General features: G+C 44.6%; 1 protein-coding gene across 1 annotated transcript in view; it reads left to right on the top strand.

The window, feature by feature from the left end:
• The window catches only part of RMND5B (required for meiotic nuclear division 5 homolog B), a 35,824-nt gene extending 19,977 nt beyond the window's left edge, over positions 1-15,847 (top strand). The window contains exon 10 of the mRNA XM_069244468.1: positions 14,816-15,847. Coding sequence (XP_069100569.1) covers positions 14,816-14,879 — 64 coding nt within the window. The 3' untranslated portion in view covers positions 14,880-15,847. The remainder of the gene's footprint in view (positions 1-14,815) is intronic.
• Positions 15,848-16,155: the final 308 nt, after the last annotated feature.

Genomic DNA, 16,155 nt, shown 5'->3' with positions numbered 1-16,155 from the left:
TAACCTTTTAATTCCTGCACACTTGGTGCACTGCCAGGCCAGACATATTAAGAAACTTTTAATCGGTTTGATATAGAAAGAAACCTTCTTGTTAATATTTGAACATTATGGCGCACACAGTGTTTTGTATAACAAGTGCAGCCAAATGATGTTTATATGGAAAACGCTATGGTAAGACAATTGTGTTTCCAGTGGCCCTGATCGTGTACTCCTGTTGCTCATGTATATTGGGGCTTTGTTCGTTTTGACCATAGTTTAGTACTGCTTAACTAATGGTGCTGGTGCTCTGTACCTGTTTTCCAAAGAAAAATACTTACAGTTGACCAGTTGCCCCTCCTTCACATTTACAGAAGAGTGAAAGGATTGTGTGAGCCAGAAATCTACATTTCTCTCATATTCCCAAGTATGGTAAAGGGTGCAAGAGAGCTTGTCATTAATACTATGCATCTGACTTATTTTCATTGTGTTTTCTGTACTTTTCCCCAACACAAAAAAATAATTGGTTCATACAAACAGCTGAAAACACATGAGGTGTTTCAGACACACAAGGCGGCTTTTCAGGGTTTGTCTGCAGATAGTTTTCTGTGGGGCTGTCTACAGAAAACCTGTGCCAAATGAAGTAGACAAAATTGAGGCACTTCATGTGGTGATTAGAGGGATGATATCCTGTTACCAAGAACCTTGACTTTATTTTTTACTATGAATTTCCCTTTGTGCCATAATTTTGCCATACCTTGTATAGTGTGATAGTTTTTATCTTTGCACTGGTTGAGAATTCTCTGTGTGTGAGGCAAAGTGAAGGAGCGTGGGTGTGGTGCAGAATGCTCAGCTGGGCCTTTAGCACTCAGCCAGAAAGTGGCATTATGACTTAATTATCATGGAGCGTGTGTATGTGAGTGAAGTCTGCACTTTTGTGGCAGCCTTTCTGCTGGTGTGACTATATCCTTTTTAAATACCTTGCTGTTACGGAGCAGTCATTCGTATGCTGCAGCACAGTTCTTGTACGTTTGAGTCCGGAACAGAGGTCATATACAGACTGCTGCACAACAAGATGACTGTTTGTTTTACTGTAAAAGTCTGCTTCTTCTGAACCCAGTTACAGTATTCCTTTGTGATCCTAAAAATCTTTGTGTAATTTCTCCCATGTGCATGGTATGGTCAACATATATAGTTAACTTCTGCTCGGCTCCCCTTTTTAGGTTTGACCTGTTTGGCACTTGCACTATTTATTGTTGAACATATTGTATTCTTTACCTTAAGGGGTTCTGGATCAGCCTCCTTTGTTCATTGGCTTGTGTAGCCTAGGCATCTTCAGCTGTTGACATGTGACGTTGTCAATCACTTCCTGGATCAACCCTCAGGAGTCACCGTTTTCTATTGGCTACTTAGGTGTCCCTCCATCTCCATTGGAGTGCATGTGGGACTATTTTATTTTACAGTTTAAGAGTGGCGCAGTAGCATTGGGCAGCATACACTGCAAAAGCATCTTTAAAAATCGATGTTGCAGAAGAGAAGGTAATCAGTCATCCCTTTTTTTAGATGCTTGTGCCTGCACTCGCTTCCGAGTACACACCTACTTGACCTTAACAGCAACAGATCTGAAGACCCCCTTCTTAACAAAGACTATCAGCGACCGCATCATTCTGTCAACTGGGCCAAAATATGACCATAGATAAACACCCCTAACAGTGCTTGTTTTAGTCTATTTTTCGAAAAATGAACAAATGTGCTAATCAGCATCACTTTATCACTTTCAGACCGTTGCTCCCAAACACATTCAGCTTCATTCTCAAAGCTACTTCTTAAGCCATTCCAATAATTAACAAATCACAATCATCCAGAGAATTCCCCAGTGAACTGAAAACATTATGTATTAATCTAAACCCGAAAAGGCATGGACTCGTCCAAAAGGGCCCAAAAATGACAAGCCTAGATCAAACCGGCCTTATCTGGATGAACTAATTGAAAAACCAAATTTCATTCAGCTCTCCGATTTCCTAGAGAAAACACACCTAGTCTGACCAACAGACAGGTTCTTGTGCTAGTAGAGACGCTAACTCAGTAGTAATTCTATTCTGGTTTGACCTGAAGAACAAAGTAAACCTTTGGGGAATTGCTGTTCTTTTCCTAATGGACTATTCAGCAGCTTCTGGTACTGTGGAGCGCCACATGTTAGTCAACAGAAAAAACAATGCTGTGGCTATAAAATCCTTTCAGTCTCACCTTACAGATACAAGTTAACTACTGTCTCTACCTCCATACCCATTGCTACCATTCCACCAAAAGGTAGGTGTCCCCACGGCTCATCAATTGCCCCTCCCGTATTCAACATATACCTGCCCCCAACTGCCACAGTTTATAAGTTCTTTTAAACTCATCTGTTACAACTATGCACATGACTTTCAGGTTATCTTTAAAGTGAAAGGCATCTAGATTTACAAAAGCCTACAGGCACTGGATGCTGCAAACGTCCTGAAAACAAATCCCTCAAAGTGGAGAGCTCAACTTTTGGCATATAGAAGTTGTATGACTCAACAGCGCATTCCAACGCCATCCAGAGGAGGGGGCTGGGCCAGGAGGCCCTCTTTGCTGAACAGCGCTCCCGCTTCGCGGGATGTGCGCGGGCGGCACCCGGGCCAAGGATGGGCCGTCCTACGCCAGGAAGAGGCTGGGCTGGGCCACCCCTCTGACGTTTTCCCCACTACTGGGTTACTGTGTCATTCAACCATCTGCTGCCTGAAGGTAGCCCTTTTTAAACTATTTTTCTTTTTTTAACTTCGTCAAGGTTGTTTCATCTCTATAGTCATTCTACGCTCAACTTCCGTTGGCAAAGTTTGCAAAAGTTATTCCTTGTTGCGGGTGTTGGGGGTGGGATCAATCCGCCCTCTGGTTTCCGTCTGTGGCAGCCAGGGGTGGCCCAAGCTCTTACAAACTTGATACCGTGCCTGTTTAGCTGGGATCTGTCGGACTCGCTTGTGCCTGTTGTGCGCAGCTGAAGCCCCCACAACTTTGTTATTGTGCTCCTTTCTGCCATATTCAAATTTGTGGAACTTATTTATTCATCGCACTCAGGATGGGGAAAAGGCAAGCTAGCGGTAATTCCACCGGGCGGGGGGACGAAGAAAATACCTCGCCATGCCGTTGAAAACTGGACTCTATCCCAAATTGATGACTTAATAGAAGAAGTTGAGAGCATGTTAGCTACCAAATCTTCTAAGCCCCCTAAGAGAAGACCCGACGCTACAACTAGAGACATTAAATCCTTCTTTATCCCTTTGACTCCTGTGAACAATGAGTCATCGCTTGTGCCAGCACAGGGGCCCCAATTAGAGCACATCATGCCCGATACCCTGGCTAACCACACAGAGAGCTTGAATCTATGTGTGGCTAACCAACAGGACAGTGTATCTCCCTATACAACCTGTTCTAATCGTTTTGTTACCCCTGGCTTCCGTGGTAATGCCTAGCCCAGAAACCGGTACATCAAGGGAGGCTGAGGAGCCAATAACACATGTAGCCATCCAGATAGAATGACCTCTAGAGGCCCAGTTAGCACAGATAAGATCCGATATAGTGAGTTTAAAAGAGTATCTCATTTCCCTTAGTCACATGGTACATGCAAAACTCAACAGCTTAACAGCCGCGATTGGGGATATAAGGAAATCTTCTCTTAACCCTAAAATTAACTCTCCATCCACATATATCCAGCAAATTGACACACCTATGAAGGGAATGTATAGGGGGAAGAATGCAAGAGTAGCACCCCATCCCCCACAGAAAGTGCGCATAGCTCTCGTAGTGGCTAACTCAAATAAATATGATACTAAACTGAACAGAAGGGTCAACCAAGAGAAGCTCAGAGACAAGCCCTTAGCCAATGTTAACAAAGTCTTCCAGTCAAGCCCCTCGCCGAGCCTGTTGACACATAGACAGTGTGATGTCTACATGACGAACTTCCCCAAGCTGAGATATGGAACAAGGGAATTAGAGGATTCACTGAAGAACAAAGTTATTCACTGGATAAGGGGTGTAAAAAAATGCAGGTCTGTTATACAGGATGACATAATAACCGCCCAGAGACTCACAAGTTACAGCTCAGAAACAGACCTCCTAGGGTTGCAGTTGAAAAGCCAGATTCTAGTAAAGTGCCTTTTAGCTCTTGAATTTAGATCGAGACCAGGTACCTTGTCCCAAGTAACTCTTGTCCAGTCGATCCCCTTTCCAATGGTTAATTTGTTCCCTAGAAGTAGGCCTAACTCCAGACCCTCTCCCAGTTTATGCTCCACAAAACGGGGACGTATGAGTAGCTCAACCTCAATTGTAGATTGACGCAAAGCCCCATCAGAGGAGGTAGGGAAGGATGACATTTCGGGCATAAAGCCTTTGGTTCTATGTGATCTAAGCATTCTACCGTTGGGTACTGTGGGAATAGAGTCAGGAGTATGTTGCAACGCCCACGTAGAAGGGAGGCATTGTGGAATTACTCCCCTCAAAGACAAGCGATTAGTGAGACTCTACAACACAGGGGATTGCAACAAACCTTTAACTAATTTCTTATCCTGGAATGTGGCGGTGTGTCATCTAAGACAACTAATTCAGTGTGGTGTATTCTTATGGACCGACATCACATTATTTTTCTACAGGAGACATGGGCCCCCTCCACAATTTATAGTACAGGATACAGGTCCTTTCAGAAGGCTGCACTTCCATTTCCATCTGGTAGAGCATCCGGGGGTTTAATAATCTGGCTCAAGCACGATTTGTTCCCCAAGGCAAAGGAGATGGCCTCCCCCTCTAGGGATATATTAGCTGTGGAGGTTGAATTTAGTGGCCCTAGGGGGCCAGTTCGTATAATACTTGTAAACATATATATTAGGCCTGGCCCACAAAAGTCTCAGATCGTCCAGCTAAAATTTCTTACAGATTTCTTGAACCATCTACCTGGGGGGCAGGGCTTACTTGTTGCTGGAGACTTCAACATGCAGCTGAATTGTGAGGACGATCTTCAACAAAAAAGAATCCAGTTTGTCCACCCACGGGACAGATCAGGTCCGGTTCAGGTTGCAATAAAGCCTTCAGGGGGAGCAGTAGATCTATTGGATGACTCGATAAAAACAATGGGGCTTAGAACAGTCAACGGGAACACGCAATCAGACACTCCTGCGCTGCCCACGTTTAAGAAAGGCCTATATACGAGCCGTCTCGACTATGTTCTAGTAGACGATTCTCTTTGGAATTCCCTTATTGACATGGTAGTTTCTCCACGTGATGATAGCGATCACCAAGCTCTTTGTACATCTTTCTCAATCTCCCCATTTAAATGTAATCTTCTGGCAAAGTGGGTGAAGGGTAGTACCCTAGTTGCGACAAATGAACATAAAAACGTAAGGTGGGACATGGTGGCAGATGATGTAAATTTCCAGGTATCAATATACAAAGTAGTGATATCGACGCTTTTCCCCCTGAAGTACATTGACCTCGTATCGGTTGACTTAATTAATTTGCATAACATTATGGTCAACCAGTTAAGGCCCTTCTTCCATGTAACAAGGAGGCGGGCAGAAACCAGGGTCAGACCCTTGAGGTGGTTCTCTAGCTCCTGTCAACTGGCCAAAGTACGGCTTTTGGAAGCATTGAAGGCAGGGAACTGCTGTGCGATAAGAGCTTCCAGGACTGCATATAAAACAGTACTGAAAAGCGCAAAAAAAGAGTGGGAATCTAAACACTGGAAGGCTTTGGTTTATGCTCTACAAGTGAAGGATTCAAAATTGTTCTGGAAACTAGTGGCAGATACAGGATACTCCGACAACGCCGAGACTCACCCAGTAATCCAGCCAGCACTCTGGGTGTCACATTTTGGAGCTGTGTATAGGGTGGCTCAAACTAGTAGCTCTATTGTCCCGCCATCCATTGAGGGGCCCTCCCACTTACCTATTTCCGGGTCAGTCGCTGCATCTAAATTCGACCTGGCCCCTTTTTCCTTAAAAGAAACAACTCTGGCTCTCCAGTCGCTACGTAAAGGGAAGGCCCCTGGGTTAGACGGTATTCCAGGTGATTTGTACTTGTCCCGACCTAGAACCTGGTCCCTATATCTAAACACACTTAGTAATGAGATTCTGAGAGGTGGTGGGTTCCCTTCCACATGGCAAGGAGCGATCATAATTCCCGTTTTTAAAAAGGGCTCAAGGGAACTTCCTTCCAACTACAGGCCAATAAGCTTAATAGACATTAGTCAAAAAGTTTTCTGCAAGCAAGTTTTGACTAGAGTGCAGGTGTGGATAGAGGACCTACATATCCTTTCCGATCTCCAGGCAGGTTTTCGGAAGGGTGTGAGCACAATCGACCAGGCATTTAGGTTCAACCTCCTTTGTTGGAAACAATTGTCACTAAACAAGGGCCACTTGTACGTGGCCTTTGTTGACCTAAAAGCTGCGTTGACATGGTCCCAAGGGATTTATTGTGGAACGTTCTTGACACCTATAAACTTGAAAACGAGATGCTGAAATTGATTAGGTGCCTCCATGCGGTCACTCATGCCCAGGTTCGCTGGTCCCAAGGCGGAGATTTGACAGAAGCCATATCCATTGATAGAGGGGTCAGACAGGGGTGTGTTCTGGCCCCCACGCTGTTTAACCTCTATATCAATGGCGCGGTTGACCAGCTGATGCACTGCAATCATGATGCCCCAAAGTTAGCAGGAACTCACGTCCCTATCCTAATGTTTGCAGACGATACCTTATTGAGCTCACGAACCCCAATGGGCCTTGAAAATGAACTCAATGCTTTTTCTAAATTTTGTACCACGAGGGGTCTAGAAATAAATTCTTCTAAGACCAAATATATGGCTTTTAATCCTCACAAGTCTTTTAGGGGGAAAATGACTCTAGCAGGGCAACCGGTTGAGAGAGTTAGCCAGTTTGACTATTTGGGGATTAGGATATCGGACGACCAACGGTGGTCGGCACAGATTGAGAAGAGTGTGTCCATCCTTCGACAGAGGTCAGCTGTGATAGCGAGAAAAATAGCTAATACCACAGAAGGAGAAATCTCACCAGCTATCAAAGTATACAAGGCAGCGGCCGTGGCTGCTTCAATCTGTGGTGCCGAACTATGGGTGCACTGCAACTCTAGTTGCTTGACAATGGTGGAAAATCGCTTTATTCTTAATTTTTTGCATTTACCGACAAGTACTCCACTCACAGCTCTTCGATTTGATTTAGCTCTAAATGAGATCCACAATGAGACTGCCTTAAGACCCCTTATGTATTGGGTCCGTCTTTGGATATCCAAATACTTGTCCTCTTACCAAGCAGCAGTTGCCGAGCTTTTAGTGGACCAAGGTGTGTTAAAAATCCCCTGGTTCAAATATATTAGAGACATGTGCCAACTTATCAAAATGGACGAGGTGTGGAGAGACCCCCACAACTTAACTAGGGAAGAAAAGGTACGAATAAGGTGGTGTTACTGGGAGTTCATTTTGGCCAAACTTTGGACCAAAGGGGACCTTGGTAGCAAGACGCTACAGTTCCTGGACCATAAATGTAGCCCCAAGTTTGAGGCCTATATGGATAACATCAACCCCCCCCCCCCCCCCACGTCAAAACTCCACGTCAGGCTGGGAATATTGCCTCTTAATACATTTACTGCAAGATGGTGCAAGGAGGTCCACAAATAGAGTTTTTGCCACTTCTGCCCTGAGCAACCAGAGAAGTGGATAATCCCCTTATGTAGATCAATGGGGATTAGGAAATACAATACATCCTTGCGAATCCTTGCAAGCGACACAAGCGACAAGGTGGTTTTTGCCGTTGCTAGGTACCTACAAAACGTATGGGCCGTAAGAACTAGAGAAATCCTGGCTGATTGATTGGTCTAGCCATTATCTTTCTATGCTACAGTCAATCATTATGAGCACGAAAACTTGAAGGCTCACCTGTTAATGAACAAGGAACTTTGATGTTAGTTTGTATTGTTCTCACAACTACGTGTATCAACAACTCATTTTAGCTTATTTATTGCAGGTAGAAACAGATCACTATATGGAATCAAGTTTAGACAGGCCCTCAGGACTTTAAAATGTGACAGTCGCCCTGCATTGTTTTAACAATTGAGTTTTAATATTTTAATCTAGTAGAAATACTTGCTTTTTTTCTCTTGTATTTCATGTGGAATTTTTTATTTCTTACCTATTCATAATCTTACTGTACGGTCATTGTTTGTTATTTATTGGATACTTTTATGGCTTTCAGCCAAAATAAAGTTATTTATTGATAAATATTGACTCAACAAACAGATTGCCTATCGAGATTGGCTGTCCTCCTACCTTCAAAACTGAAGTAAAGAACTATAGTGGTGATAATGTACCCTACACTAACTACAAAGTAGGTCAACAATGCAACAGAAAGGACATTCAGCATGATGCATACATTAAAAAGGATTATGTCCCACAGGTCCCAAGCCTCAAAAGCCTTAGTGCTTTCACAGATAGCCTTGCCAAACGCACATCCCCGCAGCATGGCATAAAGGCAAGTGTGTGCTGCCTAACATAGGGTTTGTACTAGAAGCATACCCTCCCAGTACAATTCCCTATGCAAAGAAAAAATAAAAGGGTCAAACGCTTTGCATATGTACTGGCACAGCAGCGCACGTGAAATGCATTTCTGGTGTAATTCAATGCATTCCCCCTCTTTTGCGCCTGCTTCCCCGTAGTCTGTCAGTTATATTGTTTAGGTTTTTACATGGCACTTTACATACCCCGAGTGAAGCCTTAAGCTCTTTCTCGGTTGTAACCAGCGTAGGGGAAGACATTAGCAGCAGGCCGGTCGTAGTAGATATGCTGCTGCTCAAGGCAACACAGCAACAATTGACGCTGCATTGAATGAAATCTTGGTAAAAATGGGTATGTGAATGCAGAGAAAGTCACTGGAGCACCTCCTTAGTCATTCTGACCTTGTCTTAAACTGTGACTTAAGAACTCGGGTCCACAGAGGGACTGCTAAAAGTCAGCAACTGTTTGATTGGAAATAATGTTTGTATAGGACGTAATGTATGTTGGGCTTGAAATTAGAAGTTTGGTGTTGCGGGGGTGGGGGGGTGTTAGGGGAAATGGACTTGTTCCATACGTTTAGAGGTGTGACTTGACAGCATACCTGTGGCCAAACCTTTTGTGATCATTAGGAAAAAGAGCTTTAAGCTTTATCTTCTCTACAAGCTTTCAAGTCGGTAGGTTTGTGCTTCCACTGAAAAGTCAGGAGGCGTGACATTTATTGTGAAAAGCATATGTTAAAGGCCTTTAAGGGTGGACATTTACTACAGTATTAAAACCTGTAGATAGGTTTGATAGGTTTCTGTTACATGGAATCTCAGAAAGCAGGGATTTTGACTTGGTGTTTGCCACCACCTCTGACAAACTCTGGGAGTAGAGCTTCTCTTTGGAGGCGTTGCATATTGTTTTGCCTGCTGTTTGTTTGTACATATTTGTATTTTTTAAGATAATTTACTTTACGACTGCTTTGTTGATAAACATATTTTCCATACATAAGGCCTTGGTTCTTTTATTGTGACAAGCCAGTTATAACGTCTACAGGCAGTATTATTCATTGGGAAATGTTATGTTACATGCTCAAGTCTGATATGTTCATACAAAGGCAGTAAGTCTGACTTATGTGTTGTGAAAAGCATATGGTCAGTTCACTGCAACTTAAATGGTGAATTTTTATTGCACTTTTTTAACTCTTGAGGTGTTCTGTTAAATGGATTCTCACTGATTACCCTAGTAGACAAGCATTTTGTTAAAGGTTACCCCACTTAGATTTGCACTTTGAATATGAAGGTTGGTTCCCCCTTGAAAGGGACCGTAAGTTGGTGGGGCATATTCTAATGTTAGGACTGTCTTTTGGTTGCCTTGTAGGAGAGCGCATGCTCAAAACTGTAGGCTTGAATTGGTTTAGTGACAAGCCAGCGATAAAGGCCAATGGCCCGATTTGTTCTCTGGGCAATGTTATGTCGGGTGTCCTTTTCCATTAAGGGAGGATTGTTATTACACTGGTAAAGTCTATAGATGAGTATTTACATAGAAGCTCACCAATTATAATAGTTTTTGGTGTTAGCCACACACTCTGACAAACCCCAAGTGTGTAGAAGGTTGTACATGGGGCAGTGGGCCCACCCACTGTAGTTACTGGCTCTGTTGCCGTGTGTGTGGTGCACAGCCAACAGAAAATAAGTGTGCTTAAGTTCCTGGGCTGGTGGGCTAATATTTTAGTTTTCTATTTTTCTTTTAATGCCCCTCTTCTATTTCTTCCCTTGTTTCAAAGCACCCTGCAGCTCGCTTGGTGGAGATGTTGGGATGCTTAATTGCCACTTGTTTCATCTGCAGTATACAGCAGCACATATGGCCATTACCTCTAAACTGGGTGCCATCTTGGAATGGTATTGTTCTTAGTGTGTCATTGTTTTACTGTTCCAAATGGCCACTATAGGAAAGTGCCCTTTATGGCATGGTTACCACCGCCCCCCACCCCCCACCCCCCACTTTTTGCCTGATATTGATGCTGACTTGACTGAGAGTCCTGCTAACCAGGCCCCAGCACCAGTGTTCTTTCCCAAAACTGTACTGTTGTTTCTATAATTACCACACACCCCTGGCACACTGTTAAATCTCTTGTAAAAGGTGTCCATGGTACCAAGAGCTCTGTGGCTAGGGAAGGTCCCCAAGGGCTGCAGCATGTATAATGCCACCCTGGGGGACTCCTCACCAAGCACATACACACTGCCATTGCAGCTTGTGTGTGTTGGTAGGGAGAAAAAGACAAAGTCGGCATGGCACCCTGGTGGGGAGAAAAAGACAAAGTCGACATGGTACCCCTCTCAGGGTGCCATGCCCACAATCCACTGCCTGTGGCATAGGTAAGTCACTCCTTTTGCAGGCCTTACAGCCCTAAGGCATGGTGCACTATACCACAGGTGAGGGCATACTGCATGAGCAATATGCCACTACAGTGGCTACGTCCGTTTTTAGACATTGTAAGTGCATGTGCTGAGTTTGTTATTACAAACTCAACAGCTTCATGATAGCTTCACTGAAGTCTGGGAAGTTTGGTATCAAACTTCTCAGCACAATAAACCCACCCTGATGCCAGTGTTGGACTTACTGAAAAATGCACCCAGAGGGCATCTTAGAGATGCCCCCTGTATTTTAGCCAAACTTCTAGTGCAGGACTGACCAGTCTGTGCCAGCCTGCCACTCTCAGATGAGTTTCTGACCACATGGAGTGAGAGCCTTTGTCCTCTCTGTGGCCAGAAACAAAACCTTCACTGGGTGGAGGTACTTCACACCTCCACTCTGCAGGAACTGTAACACCTGGCGGTGAGCCTCAGGCCTCTTGTTACAGTGCCCTACGGCACTCCAGCTAGTGGAGATGCCTGCCCCCTGGACAAAGCCCCACTTTTGAGGGCAAGTATGGCAGGAAAGTTAGGAAAAACAAGGAGTGACCACTTCAGCTCTGGACACCTTAGGGGTGGTCCCAGCTGAAGTGACTCCCCTCCTTGCAAAATCCTTCATCTTGGTTTGGAGGACAGAGACCAATAGGGTTAGGTCTGTGTTCCCCTTAATGAAGGGAGTGGATGCAGGAAGGGTGTAGTCACCCTCTGGGACAGTAGCCATTGGCTACTTCTCTCTGACCCCTGTAACGCCCCTAAATCCAGGATTTAAGGGCTCCCCTGAACCTAGCTTATCAGATTCCTGGCGACCAAAAGAAGACAACAAGAAGGGAGGACTGCTAAGCTGACCCCCTGCAGAGAAGACTGCAGACACCAACTGACTTGGCCCCAGCCCTACAGGCCTGTCTCCAGCTTCTGAAGCCCTGCTACAAAAAATGCAACGCATCCTGCAGGGATCCCAGGCTCACTGTGCCACTGGATTCAAGCTAGCCTAGCTCACGAAGGATGATACCCTGAAACCAGTCCCAGGATGCTTGTTTCCGGTCCAGGGTGGACCTGGCCTGGCACTTAGGGCTGGACTGTTTCCATGGGGAACAGGGTCCAGACTGATTTGCAAAAGGCTGGGTTCAAACATTATATGACATGGTGAGCAAAAGAATTGATGGATTAAACCCAGATCAGTGACTGGGGGGGGGGAAGTGTTTGATTGGTTCTGCATTCAGTCTATCATTTGTGTTTGTTTGCTTTTGTCGCAGTAAGTGTGCCGGGTATGCCCAGATGTGGGTCCTGGGTTCACTGTGCCACTGGATTCAACCTAGCCTACCTGATGAAGGGTGATACCCTGAAACTGGTCCCAGAATGCTTGTTTCCGGTCCAGGAAGGACCTGGCCTGGCAGTTTGGGCTGGACTGTTCCCATGGGGAAAAGGGTCCAGATTGATTTGCATATGGCTGGGTTCAAACTGGGGTGGCATGGTGAGCAAAAGAATTGATTGCTTAAACTCAGATCAGTGACTGGGGGGGTGAATGTTTGATTGGTTCTGCATTCTGTCCATCATTTGTGTTTGTTCGCATCCTGCACGACCAGCACACCTCTTAAAGGCTTCAAAAGCACTGCCTGTACCTCCGAGGACCATGATCGCCCGTGGACATTGGCCCTATCCAGAAAGAAACACCAGCAAAGGACTCCAGAATTGACTCAGATCTGAGTCCTGCCCACTTTGCACCCGACGCCCATGTCCAGGTGGCCCAACTGAGTAGGGCTGATCCCCAGGCAATTCTACCCTAGAGTCCACCCAGGGTTGCCCCCTCCTGTCCAATATGACAACGCCTGCAGCCTAAATCCGGAGGACCCCCTTGACTGCGAGAGAACCGAACTAAGATTTCTGATGACCAGATGTTTCCCTGTACCTGCAGCCCCTGGCCTTGGGGAATCTAACCACCGGTCCAGCGAAATCCAGCAGGTGGCTATCCTCTTTGTCCAGCCTGTGGTTTTCTGGAACCAACCCCCCCCCCCCCCCCCCCCCCCCCCCCCCCCCCCCAAAGACCTAGCCTGCAGCATCTTTGTGACCTCCTTATTGAAAAGCATTGGAAACCCAACGCTGTGTTTTCACTCTGCCACCCCTGTGCTGCTGAAGGTGTGTGTTTGGTGCTGACCTGTGGCCCCCTCCACACACCCCCTTCCCCAAGTGCTCTTCTAAACCCCCCAGGTGTGCCTTCCAAAGACATGGGTACTTACCTGCAAACAGGCCTGAATCTGAGTGCCTTCAATCTCCATAGGACTCCATTTTCATCTTTGACCTCTGCACCCGGCCAGCCCCGTGTTGCTGCTGGTGGGTGTTTGGGGTTACCTGGATCCTCAACCTGTGGACATCCTAACCCCCCCCGAGACTGGAACTGTAAGTCTTGTACTTACCTCAAAACTGTACTAACTTTTCTTCCCCCCCAGAACTGTTTCTGAAAATTGCAGTCAACTTTTAAAACAGATTATTGCTATTTATTCGAAAACCGTATAGCTTGCCAAATTGAAACAAAGTGAAGTTGATACGTGGGTTTGATACTTACTTACAAATGTACCTACCTGCAAACTAAATCTTGTGGTTCTAGAAATATAGTAACAAAATATATTTTTGCCATATAAAAAACATCTGCATGGAGTTAGTCATTGAGTGTGTGCTTCCTTTATTGCTTGTGTGTGTGTACAGCAAATGCTTTGCACTACCCTCTGATAAGCCTAACTGCTCGACCACAGTACCACAAAAGAGAGCATTAGTATTATCAACTTTAGCATCTGTTAAACTTCTGGGGAACCCCTGGACTCAGCGCACACTATATTTCATTTTAATATAGAATATACAGAGCCAGCTTCCTACAGCCACCCCGTGTAGAAGCCATGTGTTGGCTATTTTGGAATGTTACAACAGTGATACAGTAGGTGTCATACCATTCTAAGATGGATGCCTAGTGCAGCACTTAATGAGCTGCCATCTTGCATAGGTATTTTACATAGTGTATCATTGTTTTACTGTTCCAAAATAGCTAACAGTTTGTTTGTAAACATGGCATCCATCTTAGAACTTTGTATTTTATTAAGAAAAACATGAGTGGGGGTGGCTAAGGGTGTGGGGGGGTTTGTGTGTGTGTTTTTTAATTTTTTTATAATTAATTATCGAGTACCTGTAGTGTCTGTGAACAAAGAGGCATTTTCATTTATAAGCCAGACTTATTTACACTGCTTGTTTCCTTTGTAAATACTTACCGGCAAGACACAGCAGAGCGTTTCAATAACATTATACCTGGGCTGTTCATGAATGTGGCTTTGTGATGGTGTTCAGAGAGCTATTGACAGGTTTATGCAGTCCGTGGGCTTGTTTAAGTAAGTAATATCATCAACATGTGCATAACTCTTGGCTTCAGGGTCTGGAGCTGGAGAGAGAGGGTCAAGGACGAAAAATCCATGTAAAAAAATGCAGTTCTCTCTTTAGAACTAAAGCTTTCAAACCTCTGGTCAATCCTCCCATAGTTAATTTGTTCAAGTTTGCCAGGTTTGGTAAAACAAAACATCTGGGTTGCACACGTGACAAGTACTGATAAGGAAACAAAATCCTCTCAACACTTTGTGTGGAAAGATCTTAAAAGTAATGGGAAGTGGGTTGTTGTCTTTTGAGCCGTGGAACCGTCTCCATGGACGAGACTTTTCACATTAAGACAAGGGTTATTCATGGGGACAAAACCAAGTGGAAAGGGGGCGGAGGGGGAGCTTTGCAGTGTTTTGTCACAGTCCACTTTTGTCGCAGCATCACCCACTATTTCATCCATTTAATGTTTGTTTTGCCTCTACTCTGACATTGTCTATCATTGTGTTTTCCGCTGCAGGCTGAAGTGCCCCTACTGTCCCATGGAGCAGAACCCGGCTGATGGAAAACGAATAATCTTTTGATACTGGTGCTTGGAGTCTTCTCTATGCTTTAAAAAACAGACAATAGCTGGTGGGAAAATATGCTGGCTTCCGAATCGGAGGCTTTCCTCTCACTGGAGTAAATAGTACAAGCTTATAATATGGTGTTGTATTTGCTACCTTAAACACCCATCTTTGTCCTTCAGTGACCGGATGTTCCATAACACGGAGTGGAACTGACACATTCAAAACAGGAGAATTTGCTCATTTTTCTGTTGTGGAGTCCTGAATTCTTCACAGAATTAGGTGTTTTGGAACTAGACCCAGTTGAGCCTTGACTGCTGCTTTCATACAGCCTGATGACAGATTTCCACATAGAACTCTGTGTAGACCGAGGCATTGTGTTGCCATTGTTGGTCTGTAAGGCTTCTTGGAAATTGCTCTGTGGAACTCAAAGCACAGTTGTAATGCATCAAGAATGGGATCTGAGGTCTGCCTTGCTGAGTGCACCTACATGCTTGGCATGACCTGGTGCTTGCTGAATTCGAGACTGAGGTGCTGTTGTGCTAGATTTTGCCCTGTTCCTGCTGCCAGGACTGAAGTGGAGTTGTCTTGGTGCTTCGAGCTTCTCTTGACTTCTGTAGTGCTGGAATTTGTTCAAGACTGCTTGATACTCTTGGAAAACTGTTTACTCACCTTTCCCCCAAAACACATGTAAATAATAACAAGACTTGTTTTATTGCTTCCAAAAAAAAGGACACGGCAAATATTTGACCATATAAAAGGGGTATAGGAGCAAACTAGTTTCTTGGATAAGAGAATATATGATGGTGCTTTTGTTTGGATATTTAAGCAGTATTTGTTGTGCTTATCTACTTTCCCCAACAAAAGTACTTTAGCCCTGCTCCCCAGAACCCCCAGCCCCCAGGTAGCATTCAAGTTATTTACACTTTGTTCTGAAAAGTCTTTCACTTCAGTTGGAGTAGGGTAGTAAAACAAATTTAAAATAATCAGACTACCTAATTTATTAAAAACAAAATACGCTTTTTTTTATTCTAAATCTTCAAATAATTATGTTTGTGTGATGTGCTGAAAGATTCTAGACATAGCAGAGTTAACTTTGGGGCTAGGGCTGGGGAAAAAAAATCACACATGCATGCTAAAGTTACCTAGTCAAAGAACTTGGTCTTGATCGGCAAGCTGTAATGTTTGTAGTCCCCAGGGACATAGATATCTGATGGAAAACACTCCTCAGCTACACGTCAAACTTACTGCAATCTTGTTGGGACTTTTTCAGGCGTTTGCTGGGCTGTCAGCT

This window comes from Pleurodeles waltl, chromosome 7, assembly GCF_031143425.1.
Source record: "Pleurodeles waltl isolate 20211129_DDA chromosome 7, aPleWal1.hap1.20221129, whole genome shotgun sequence".
Taxonomy (NCBI): Eukaryota; Metazoa; Chordata; class Amphibia; order Caudata; family Salamandridae; genus Pleurodeles; species Pleurodeles waltl.
This window is presented reverse-complemented; position numbering and strand designations above follow the sequence as displayed.